This window comes from Gossypium hirsutum, chromosome A11 (genome assembly GCF_007990345.1).
Source record: "Gossypium hirsutum isolate 1008001.06 chromosome A11, Gossypium_hirsutum_v2.1, whole genome shotgun sequence".
Classification (NCBI taxonomy): Eukaryota; Viridiplantae; Streptophyta; class Magnoliopsida; order Malvales; family Malvaceae; genus Gossypium; species Gossypium hirsutum.
In genome coordinates this window covers 11,339,141-11,351,513 of record NC_053434.1, presented here as the reverse complement: position 1 = coordinate 11,351,513, position 12,373 = coordinate 11,339,141, and the positions used below count along the sequence as shown (strand labels likewise).

At 37.4% G+C, this 12,373-nt stretch overlaps 1 protein-coding gene and 1 pseudogene across 1 annotated transcript; one reads left to right on the top strand and one right to left on the bottom strand.

Annotated features, from left to right (window-relative positions):
- Positions 1-3,279: 3,279 nt before the first annotated feature.
- Positions 3,280-4,124, bottom strand: LOC107924595 (ubiquitin-40S ribosomal protein S27a). The gene has a single exon (XM_016855110.2). The coding sequence runs from the start codon at positions 3,949-3,951 to the stop codon at positions 3,481-3,483; it is 471 nt and encodes a 156-aa protein (XP_016710599.1). The 5' UTR covers positions 3,952-4,124; the 3' UTR covers positions 3,280-3,480.
- Positions 4,125-6,986: 2,862 nt separating this feature from the next.
- The window catches only part of LOC107923998 (E3 ubiquitin-protein ligase HEL2-like), a 31,303-nt pseudogene continuing 25,916 nt past the window's right edge, over positions 6,987-12,373 (top strand).

Here is a 12,373-nt window from a genome sequence, read left to right as displayed (position 1 = left end):
CTGTAATGCGGCTACTAAAGTTAGCGGTGATCCATCCATTAGTTCCCCTCGAAGGTCGTTCATGGAGTTATTCAAGTTGGTTGGGAGATCTTATCCCCAACATTTTCACAGTTGAGAGATAAAATCCCTTTGGGGGTGTTCCTCTACACTCCTGCAGGTGTGGCTGCCAACTGGGATAGGAGCTTACCACGAGCTGTTGTAGAAGTTGTGTATCCAAGTTAAGCTTCTGGAAGAAGCGATGAACTTGTCCGACTTATAGTGGCAGAACTTATGGGGACAATTGATGTACCAGCAGGGGAATTAGAGCTCATTCTTCATGGTTTAAGGCAAGTCTTTGTAGAGGATGTTGCTGCCAAGAACCGCGTTACAAAAGGAAGCTAAACATTGGAAGAAGTTCTACGCTTCCTTGAAAAGAAGTTTCGCTGAGATGGAGTAAAAGCCAATAGTAAGGAGAAGAAAGTTGTAGACTCTGAAAAGTTGGTCGCTGAGAGGAAGGCTCATGAGATGGATGCGAGGATCCAATTAGAGGCTTTGAAGAAAGAGAATGACGTCTTAGCAAAGGAAAAAGCTGGGGAAGAATCAAAGTGTTAAAAGAAAGGGTGAACTGAGAACCAAGGAAGCTGAACTTACAAGCTTCAAGGCTACAAAGGAAGCTGACCTAGAAGACTTAAAAAAGGAAAGCGTAAGCCAATATTAGTGATACATTGCCTAAGATTAGGCTCAGTACTACTCTTAGTATCCAGGCTTTTAGGTGCCCTCTCAATCTTCACGGTGTAGATTTGCAGAGCCTTTTTGGAAAAGAAGGTAGCTTGGGTATCGTAGATCCCTAGAGCGAGGCTTAGGATGAATTTGTTCAGGAGTGAAGGGATTCTGGGAAGATTTTTCTTGCTCCTGCTACCCGAGAAGAGACAGGTACCCCACAAATGATTCAAGAAGAGAAAGCTATTGAGAAGAGTAATAATGATGATAATGTTCCTGATTTTGGCAAGGTAGAGGCTGCAACTAATGTAGCCGCATAAGACTTGGTTTTAATTTGCTTCCAAATTGTAATCTTCTTTCTTTTTTAATGGATGAATACTTATTTCCTTCCTCTCTCGCGCTAACTACTTCTTTGGACTCTTGGTATCTTTGATATGGCAAGATCCATGGTAGATTGTCTACTTTTGCTTGCAAACGTACTATATATGTTGATATAATAACTCATAATATCACTATTGTTGAAGAAATGTTGTAATTGTTGACTTGGAAGTGCTTGATCTAACTTGTCAATTCCAAATAATCATATTTGTTAAATATTTGTCTTTAGTACCAATCTTGATCAAGTGATGGATGTTCGCATCTCCTTGATAGATGATCATGTGCCATACACGGCCCAACTCAACAACGGGCTCTCATTTTGTTGAATTCGCCAAGCACTTGGGTTCTCCGTAAAGTAAAAAGAGAAAACCCTAACTCAACTCTATGATGTTGAAAAATCACTTCGAAGATTCACCAAAAGAAGTTACCTTCCCTAAAATAATTTCTAATAGTCATCTGCAAGAAGAGATTAACTTCATTTTCCTCCTTAGAAAAAGCTACAAAATTAAGAACTTCGAATCATCCCTAGCTGTTGAACATTTTAACCACCATAAGTTTAAAGTCCTTCCTCAAACGCTGGAGGTTGTCCAAGTAGGGAGTCGGGGAGCTAACAAGTTATGGATTATCGAGAGCTGAGGCAACAATCATCAGTTAAGTGCTATTAAGGAACATGAAGCTGAAACCATCAATTATTGGTTGACAGCAAGAATATATGGAGTGAACAACTCGAGAGAACCCTCCTTAATTGGTCTGCACATTTCTCATATTTGCTGCAACCGTGGCCAGTGCTTGCTTTCCTTTACGCTGCTTAGTTGGCTGCACAAATCATGGCCAGCTCCTATTGTTCCATAACTGTGCATTGATTGACTGACAAATAAAAAAATGCTACTGACACTGTGACTCAAATCTCAAACAGCGACATCTGACTACACAAAGTTCTGATCTTCGACAGCTTAAATCAATTGCCATTGATTGCATATCTTTCATCCTTGAAACTTTAACACCAATTGGCTGCTTAGAAAAAGGGAGGGCTAAAAACTGATCCAACAACCTTAATCTAACCATGACCGTACTAGTATATGGTACGATTTTAATCCTGCCCAAACTAGGTAACTTCTTTCCCAGGTCCCCGTTCTTTCATTCCCTTAATTCAGTGAGAAAGAGAATTCGAACGATGAAGAGTTGGGGTGCTAGTTTAGAAAGCAAGTTCCAGCGTCCCCATCTGTTTCAGCTTCTTGTATCATCAAGAAAGTTAAAACGGACCAATTATTTTCTCCTAGTCGACTGGGATTGTTTGTCATCTGTTCTCAACGATTAAATCATGAGAACAATTTTTTTTACCTCGATTAATTAACAAGCTTGTTGTGAAGCTAAAAAAAGCATAAGAGTAAGAAACAATAAGCTTTAGGAAATGACCAGATCACTTTCCTTCCAATAAGCATATCACTAACAAAATGGATTAGATCAATGCAACACATAAAGAGACTACTACAAAGTTCATTCTTTAGTTACGAATTAGGGTGATCAGAAGGGGGGAATACAACTCTGATTCAGGTAACTAGAACCGTAGGATGAAGGCAATTTCATCTCCGTCCATTTTCCCAACTAGCTACACTTTTTTTCATCCTCCGAAAATTCATTTTCCCAATGGTAAACAATTTCATAAAAAAAAAATCTTATAACAGGCACTATTATCTCGAATTTGTACAATAACCTCCAGCAATGCAATTGACACTAAACAATAAGCATATCATTGCATTTGCAGGGATCAGAAAGGCTCTTGGTTGGATATTTCTTCAATTTACCAGCCTACCAATTTAATATACGATGGCATCAATTAGAGTGATAAGAGAATACTAATAAACCAATACAGATAGTAGACTCAGGAATAACGCAAAGCTGGAGCCCATAATTCAATATGCAGGATAACCACTCTGCTCTATAAATCCCATAGCATGTGTGGCATATGAAGCAAAGTAGGCCTTTCACCCATCATTTTCAATCAATCATAACTTGCCATGCTTCGAAGTTAGGAAATATTCATATAACCTTAAATAAATGGCTTATGCCGCCTCTGGTAAATCCCAAATTTCACGCATACACAAATCCAACATAGCCAAAAATAAAACATAATAAATAAGTAAAAAATAAAAAAGCAAATCGAATCATCTACAAAACATAAATAAGTAGAATACCACATAATTTGATTCAAAAAGCTGATTTGATAAATCATTCAAAACTCCAAAATCATACCCAAAGTATCATAACATAATAAAGCATACATAAATTTAAAAAAGTTCAACGATTACGGAAAATCAAAGCCCTAATGTTCATATTGTAAAGAAAAATAGCTATAGATTCAATTTTTGCAGGACACTAACCGAAGGTAGAAGCGGACTCTACTCAATCCCCACCAGCCTTCTGGTAAACGTAAGTGAGCCCACACTTACCGCAATAGTGCCTATCAAAATGGTTAGCCATGAAGGTCCCGGCGCCACATTCCGCATTAGGGCACTCTTTTCTCAGTCTCTGAACCTTCCCGGACTCATCCACCTTGTAAAACTGGAGGACAGCGAGCTTGACCTTCTTCTTCTTGTGCTTGATCTTCTTGGGCTTGGTGTAGGTCTTCTTCTTTCTCTTCTTCGCACCTCCCCTGAGACGGAGGACAAGGTGTAGAGTGGATTCCTTCTGGATGTTGTAGTCGGCTAAGGTGCGGCCATCTTCGAGTTGCTTGCCGGCGAAGATAAGACGTTGTTGGTCAGGTGGAATGCCTTCCTTGTCTTGGATCTTAGCTTTGACATTGTCAATGGTGTCCGAAGACTCGACCTCTAGGGTTATAGTCTTCCCCGTTAGGGTTTTGACGAAGATCTGCATCTTGGCGATGGGCGAAGATGCGCAAAGAAAAATGGGAGTAGAAGTACAGCGGCTAGGGCTCTAAAATAAGAGGAGAGAATTGGTTGTAGGGCATTGTGTAACTTGAAAGTACGTCACTACCCATGCTCATTTTACTTATTGGGTCATTGATCTTGCAATTGACCGCATAACAAAGCCCAACTAAGCCCTAACGTAAAGTATCTTTATTCATCCAAAATTCAACTGAAGTGTCAGTCTGAACCTGTGTTGGAGGTTCCATGAAGCCTTCTATTCCATGTAGATAAAAGCGCTTTAAACTAGTACGGTGATAGCTGAGACCGAGAGTAATCATTTCCATGGTTAAATATTAAAAATAAAATAAAATATTTAAAAAATCATATAAGTAATTACATTTGAATGTAATTGTTTTATATGTAACATATATAATGGACTTAAATTAAAGTCTAATTGTAGCATCTAATTATTTGCTCCAATTTTTACGAGCGAGATTAAGAATTGGAAGGATGGCACGAGATAATTATTCATAATGACCTTAAATTTATTTAAGAAAAATTTAATCACCTTTTATAGGTTAAACATATTTAAAAAATTAAATATGAATTTTTTTTATGTTGAATCTTTTTAATTTGATCAAAGATGAAGCTTTCCTTAAAAATACGTCCCCTAAGTTAAAGGCCCAAAAGAGATAAAGAAACCTTAATCTCAAGCCAGACAGGTGAGGGAGCATCTCCACTGTAATCAAGCTCTCATCAGCATTAAACATGAAAGCAAGAGAGACTTGCGGCAATAATAACCTTTGCGGGCAACCATCAGGTGGACAAAGTTCTCCGTAAAGGCCCTCGCTTCCCATGGCAATGAACACATTGAAGCAACTTAAAAAACGAATAGAGAAGTTCAAAAACAACACAAGGGGCTTGACAAGCCCAAAAAGGGCTCATCATAAAGAGAACCTTCAAAGCAAAACACGGCTTCCAAGCAAAGGGAACAGAGACCTTGTTCACCAAGGGAGAGGGAGAGCCATGACGGCTCAAACAAGCCTCACCTATGAAAGGGAGACAAAAAACTCCATAGACAAACAGATTAAAGGGATATTGTACATTGTGGAAGTAATTTTTACCAGTTTAAATGTCTTTGCCATGTCAACAAGCTGCCATTATATTTGCCAATCCCAATGGAAATACTACACAAGTAATCCAACTTTTCTGCCTTGAAACAACATCACATTATTCTGTATTCAAAATTCATATATTATATTTTTCATGGTGGGTTTAGTTAACAAAATAATGTTTGTTTCCTTGCAGAAAAAATTACTTAACTAATTTAGGTATTAGTAAGGAAGAATTCCATTTAATTAAATAGGTTATCGGAAGGAAGATGTTGCACATAGTTTATGTCTACCTTAGATCGGACCTTCAACAAATACTAAGTTCCATCTTAAACCGAACTTTGGCAAATTTGAGTTTCAAAGAACAGTTGTCTTCAATACTTGGTCTCTGGACAATTTATGTGTGGTCAAGGCGATAGAAAGAAAAGTGGAATTTTATGCTATCTCTAAACCGTTGAAGAGGGTCCCTCTCCCTACCTTGATCCTGGTTACATGGAAAACAACTACATAATGATGGTTGAAACTCAACACTAATGTCTCTTCGATGGGAAATTTTGGAATTACTGGAGTAGAAGTGATCATAAGGGACCAGTTGAGTAGTTGGTATTGAGGCTCTCACAGTCACATCCCTAGTGCTACAAGTGTTCAAGTAAATTTATTGATTTTCTGTGATGGTCTCATCTAAAGGTGAAATTAGAAAATTATTTTAGAAGTCAAGAATGAGTAATAAGTTTTTAAAGATTAAAGTACAATTTTATTGTTATATTAATTTATAATTTAGTAAAATTTGAAGGGATTGATTATATCACTGTCATTGACCTTATTTCAACATTAGCCTTATTTCTAGTAGTTTTGTTACTAATATTTATCTTTTTACTAGTGTCTATATTTATAGGACACTCCTAAAGAGGAATGAGATGCTCGTTATTAACACATCTTGAGAAGGGATTAGGTGTATGGATATTCTCACTCAACTGAGAGTTAATTTTCAAGCCCCTAAATGCAAAAGTTTTAATGCTTTTAATCTTTTTGTTCATTTGTCTTAATCCTCTTACCAATTTAACCCAAGGCATATTGACTTATTTGAACATCCAATTTTACAAACAAAAAAAAATCATTTTAATCTTTCATTTCTTTTAACCTTCAAACAGGTGTTATTTGTCAATTTATCCCAAAATAGATGCTATACCAACAATTAATTAATTTTTTATTTAAAAAATTCAAAATAAATTATAATAAATTATTTTAAAAACTTAAAAATGTTTAAAAAGTATAAAAATGATAAATAATATTTTTATATTTTTTAAAATTTTTAAAAAATAATTACTAACATAGCATAAACATAGATTGTTATGTGGATGCTTCATCAGCAAAAGTAACAAACATTAATTTTTCTATTTATTGAGAAAATAATATAAATTTAAAGATTAAAAAATACAAATAAAATAATAAAATAATTTTTATAAATATGTAAATATGGTGAGCCAATTCGCCATTTGACTTGCATCCTTATTTTGACCAAAATATTCATCAATATTCTTTTAAAATTCAAGAGTTGTCTCTCCTTTCCCTTTTAATGTTTGACGAGCAAGTCGATATCACAGCTATAATCTTACTTGGTCTGCACGTACGCTGACTTCCAACTTGATTTTTTCTTTGTCCAATTCATACTCTCTACATCTATAAACTATATTTAGCGAGGTGTTAATATATAAATAATAAATTATGCTTATTTACTGATTCTTACATTTACAGCTTTAAATTATCACTTATATTTTAAATTAATTTTAAAATATTTTATAATTTTGATTTCTCACCTTCCATGTTTCCGGCTAGTAACTTCCCAGATCCGTGCGCCGCCTCCTCTCCTACTATGAACCATCCAAATCCCACGTCATCAACTAATTTTCCTTTTACTTTTCCTTTAACAGAAGTACAACACCACTATAAATATGAATTATTTCTCTCTGAACAAAAACAATTTAAGATTTTCAAATAATTTTTCTTCACAACGTTAGTTCTCCTATCAATTGGGTAGTGCGATTAGGGATTCCTGGAATATAATCAATAAACGGAGATGGATGATAGCTGCGTGGTTTGTGCTGACAATTTGGAATGGGTTGCCTACGGCGCGTGTGGTCACCGAGACGTGTGCTCCACGTGTGTTGCTCGTCTCCGCTTCATCTGCAAGGATCTTCGTTGCTGCATCTGCAAGACTGAGTCCAACGTCATCTTTGTCACTAAGGTTAGAGCTTTCCTCTTTCTTCTTTTTATCGCCAATGTCGATTTCGAATTGAAACTACCGTAATTATAGCGTTTGGTATTGTTTATAAATTCACTTGTTGTTTATATAGACACGCACATGTATGATAAGTATTCTGCTCTTGTTCCAGGCTCTAGGGGATTACACGAGGATGATCAATGATTTCTCTGTATTGCCAATTGAAGTAAGGGAAGGCCGGGTGGGTTCATACTGGTACCATGAGGATACACAAGCATTTTTTGATGATGTTGCTCACTACAGGATGATCAAGGCAATGTGTAGGCTTTCTTGCATTGTATGTGACAAAATAGAAGAGCAATCCAATGCTGGGATCAAGCGGAGGGGAAAATTTAGGAACATTGAACAGTTAAAAGGCCATTTGTTTCATCAGCACAGACTGGTTATGTGCAGCCTGTGTTTGGAAGGTCGGAAGGTATGAGTATGACCAGTATGGAGCATTCCTCTTTTTTGTTGAGTCAGTTTGTTTGTCCATCAAGAAAAGCTTTGTGAACGCATCAATTTTCTCATTGGTTTATTTTGGACAATGTAGGTATTTATCTGTGAACAAAAGCTATATACTAGGGCACAGTTAAATCAACATATAAACACAGGTGACTCAGAGGTGGATGGAACTGAGAGTGAGAGAGGTGGCGTCCTGGGGCATCCCATGTGTGAATTCTGCAAGTCTCCATTTTATGGTGATACAGAGTTATACTCACACATGTCCACAGAGCACTATACATGTCATATCTGCCAAAGGTAATGAGGGTCTTCTTGGTACCAATTCTTTGAATACACCCTAAAACAAGTGGGCTTAGTTTTGCTTGTTCAATGTTCAATGCAGACAGCATCCTGGACAATATGAATATCACAAGAACTATAACGACCTTGAGGCAAGATGATTTCTATATTTCTGTTGCTTTCTCTCTTTTCCCCCTTTTTATCCTCGAAAGTTAATTGAGATTATGGAAATCATCTGCCACAGATTCATTTTTGTTAGGTGTGGGTCCCATTATGTGGGAAACTCATATTTTCTGCCACATATTTAGTGTCTTTGTCTTCTTGGATTTGTCAAAAAAAAAAGAGCCATTCATTTTGGCTTTTACGTGTGGTGTGGGCAGAAAGTGTGAGAGCCTTTCTATTATTATTGAGTGTCAAATTCTCAATTTAAAAAAAAAGAGAAAAACAGAGAGTGAGATTGAAGCTCGTTGGAGAAAAAGAGAGAATAGAAAAATCAGTTTTTTAAGCTTGGTGCAGCAGTGATCAACTCTTCGATCGAAGGTCCATCCGTGGTTCGATTGAGCTGATTTTTGGACAGCAGCTAGGCGATAAGGTGTTCTTTACTTTGTACGGTCGGATTTTTCATCCGAGTCTTGTAGCCTCGGAAATACCCGTTTTTCAGCAGCTATATTTTTGGTGATGTTCTCTCAATTTTCTCTCTTTTGCTAAAGATTACATATTGTTAGCCTTGTCGGAGTTGAATGCTTGTTGTAGGCTTGATATTGTGATCTTGTAGTCGAACATTTAATGATAGTGGAGCTCTTTATCGGACTCTAAAATCCCGTGGTTTTTACTCTTGATTTAGAGGGGTTTTCCACGTAAAAATATCGGTGTTTCTATTTATTTTTGTTGTGGTTGCATTAGTTGATTTGTAGTTGATTAAGGTTCCTAGAGAACATATTTTGTGCTATTGTGCTTGCCATAATTTTTGACAGGAGTTATAGGGAGAGAAAGAACACCGGTTGTGCTTTCGCTTTGTTTCGGTTGTTCGTTTTCTTCCCAACAAACTGGTACCAGAGCTTGGTTATTGTGTCAGATAATTATGGAAATTAATACGAGCAAGATGATTATGTTGAATGGTACAAATTATCAACTTTGGCGGAATAAAATGAAGGATTTGTTGTTTGTGAAGGCTTTGCATCTTCCGGTCTTTACTACTCAAAAACCCGATTCGAAAAGTGATGAAGAATGGGAATTTGAGCATCAACAAGTGTGTGGCTTTATTCGGCAATTTGTTGAAGAAAATGTTTACAACCACATTGATCAGGAGACACATGCTCGAACATTGTGGGAGAAGCTTGAAAGCTTGTATGCTTCGAGGTCGGGCAATAACAAGTTGTTTTTGCTGAAGAAAATGATTGCGCTGAAATATAAAGAAGGAATGTCTATAGCTGACCATGTTAGTGAATTTCAGAGTATGATGAATCAGTTGCTTGGTATGGGTGTCAAATTTGATGACGAGATTTTAGGACTTTGGTTGCTTGCTACTCTACCAGACTCTTGGGAGACCTTTCGGGTCTCGCTCATTAATTCTGCCCCACAGGGTATTATTACTTTGGATTTGGCTAAGAGTGGTGTGTTGAGTGAAGAGGTTAGAAGAAGATCTCAGGGTTCTACATCACAGTCCGAGGTGTTGGTTATCGAGAACAGGGGGAGAAACAGAGACAAAGATGGAAAGGGTAGATATAAAAGCTGAAGCAAGTCAAGATCGAGATACAAGAATCTTGAGTGTCATCATTGTGGTAAGAAAGGTCATATCAAGAAATATTGCTTCAAGTGTAAGAAAGAGAACAAAGGTGGTGGTGATAAACACGATTGGAATGACGATGAAAAATCCGAGCGTGTTGCTACTATTGCCCGTGAAGATCTGTTAGTTATTTGTGATGAGAATTTGGTCAACCTAGCATGCGACAAGACTAGTTGGGTGATTGATACTGGTGCATCACTTCATGTCACGTCGAGGAAGGAATTCTTCACATCTTATACTTGTAACACCCCGAACCCGAGACCGACACCGGAGTCGGACACGAGATGTTAACAAACTTTGAAAAATTTCCTTCCAGACACTGCCCAGTCTGAGTACTAGTCGCTTCAAAAATCATATCTTGAGTTTCACAACTCGGAAATCAGTTTGGTGATTTTTCCCTGAAACTAGACTCATGTCCCCACCTATGTATTTTTTTCTAGAATTTTTGGTTGGGCCAATTAGTACAGTTTATTAGTCAAAGTCTCCCATGTTACAGGGGTCGACTACACTGACCTTTTCCCATTACGACTTGGATATCTCTCTGCACAGAGCTTCAATACTGATGCCGTTTGTTTCTATGGAAACTAGACTCAGAGAGGAATCCATACATATATGGTATGACCCCTAATTATCTTTGGTCAATTTATAGTGAATTTCCAAAGTCGGAATAGGGAATCCAGAAACTGTTCTGGCCCTGTTCCACCAGAACCCGAATATCTCTTACTGTACTGTTCATATAATTGTTTCGTTACTTTCATATGAAAGTAGATTCATCAAGGTTCGATTACATAATTTAATCACTATTTAATTCCACTCCTACGAATTCTTGTGGTTTTTCCAATCCACACCACTGCTGCTATCAGCCTCTGCTTTCAAAGTAAACCTTACCTATTTTCGGGGTTTCATGGACCAACTAGGGCCTTGTCATACATATGCCCACATATGATCATACTTAGCCATTCCAATGGCTGATCATTTGCTCAACACTTCCATTCCAACTATAGTTACATCATGAAACCATCTATACATTCATAAACACGAATGGTCTAATGCCATACTCCACTTCTACAAGCCATTTTCGCATGGCTGTACACTTATACATTTCATAAAGTACTCGAAAAACAACAATGGGTAGTCCTATACATGCCATATCAAGATTCAACCAAAATAGTACCCAAAAGAGCCTTTGATAGTGTGGGCGACTTCGACTTCAAGATCCCGAGTCCGATAGCTGGAGAACCAAAAATCTATAAAACAGAGGAGCAGTGTAACGAGTAAGCAATTTATGCTTAGTAAGTTTTGAGCAAGGAATTCCAGCATAAACAAAGAATAACACACATTTAGCTAAATGAAATATTTCATAATACGCAATTTATCGATATCAAACTTGCTTAACAACATTAACAACCCTTATGTACATACACAATAGACTAACTTAGCCGAAGGCGGGTAGCTCATTTATCAACTGAGCGAACATTTATTTGTAAGGGCTCGATTAAATTCAACACATACGTAACATATCCCCGTATTGGGATGTTTTTCGAGTATTCGCTGGAATTTTACAGCAAGCTCATTCATTACCAAATCACGTACCTTCGGGATTTAACCGGATATAGCTCCTCGTTCAAATGCCTTCGGGACATAGCCCGGTTTTAGTAACTCACACAATGCCTTCGGGACATAACCCGGATTTAATAACTCGCACGAATGCCTTCGGGACTTAACCCGGATTTAATAACTCGCACGAATGCCTTCGGGACTTAACTCGGATTTAGTATCTCGCACAAAGGCCTTCGGATCTTAGTCCGGATATATTCACTTAGCACAAAGCCTTCGGGACTTAGCCCGGACAGCATTCAATTAATCATGCACATTCATATTTCATTTTCATTTGCGAAACTCAAACACAAGGCACATATCGTCCTTGCACATTCGGCTCAATAGCCACACATAGAGCATGATTTAATCACATTGTAATTTAAGCTCTCTTACTCAAGAACTTACCTCGGGTGTTGTCCAACGATTCCGCTAGCTATACAACCACTTTTTCCTTCCCTTTATCGGATTTATTTCCCCTTTGCTCTTGAGCTTAATTAAACAAATAAATTGATTTCATCATTTAGGCATCAAAAGATGAACACAAGGCACTTAGCCCATATTTATACATTAGACATTAAAGTCTCATACATGCAAAAATCATGCATCAACACAACATATTAGCTAATTTCTTTCCCCTTGGCCGAATATGCATGTCTATTTTTGGGGTCGATTTCAACACTTAATACACACATATACACACTAGTAAAGCATCCTCCCCCTTTTCATCGATTTAACACATGCATTGCTCATCAACATGCAAAGTTACATTCGGCCTTAGCACACATCTTGCTAGCCGATTCTTCTCCATTTAGCAACCAATGCACATATGTGCTCACACAAAAATGCTAAAAAGGAGGTTCAAGAATCATCAAGCCATCATCACATGCATCATTAACAAGCTTCATATTTTGCATGCAATGGCATTAAC

Coding starts and splice junctions, on each gene's coding strand:
- LOC107924595 (XM_016855110.2), bottom strand. CDS start 3,951: ATGCAGATCTTCGTCAAAACCCTAACGGGGAAGACTATAACCCTAGAG.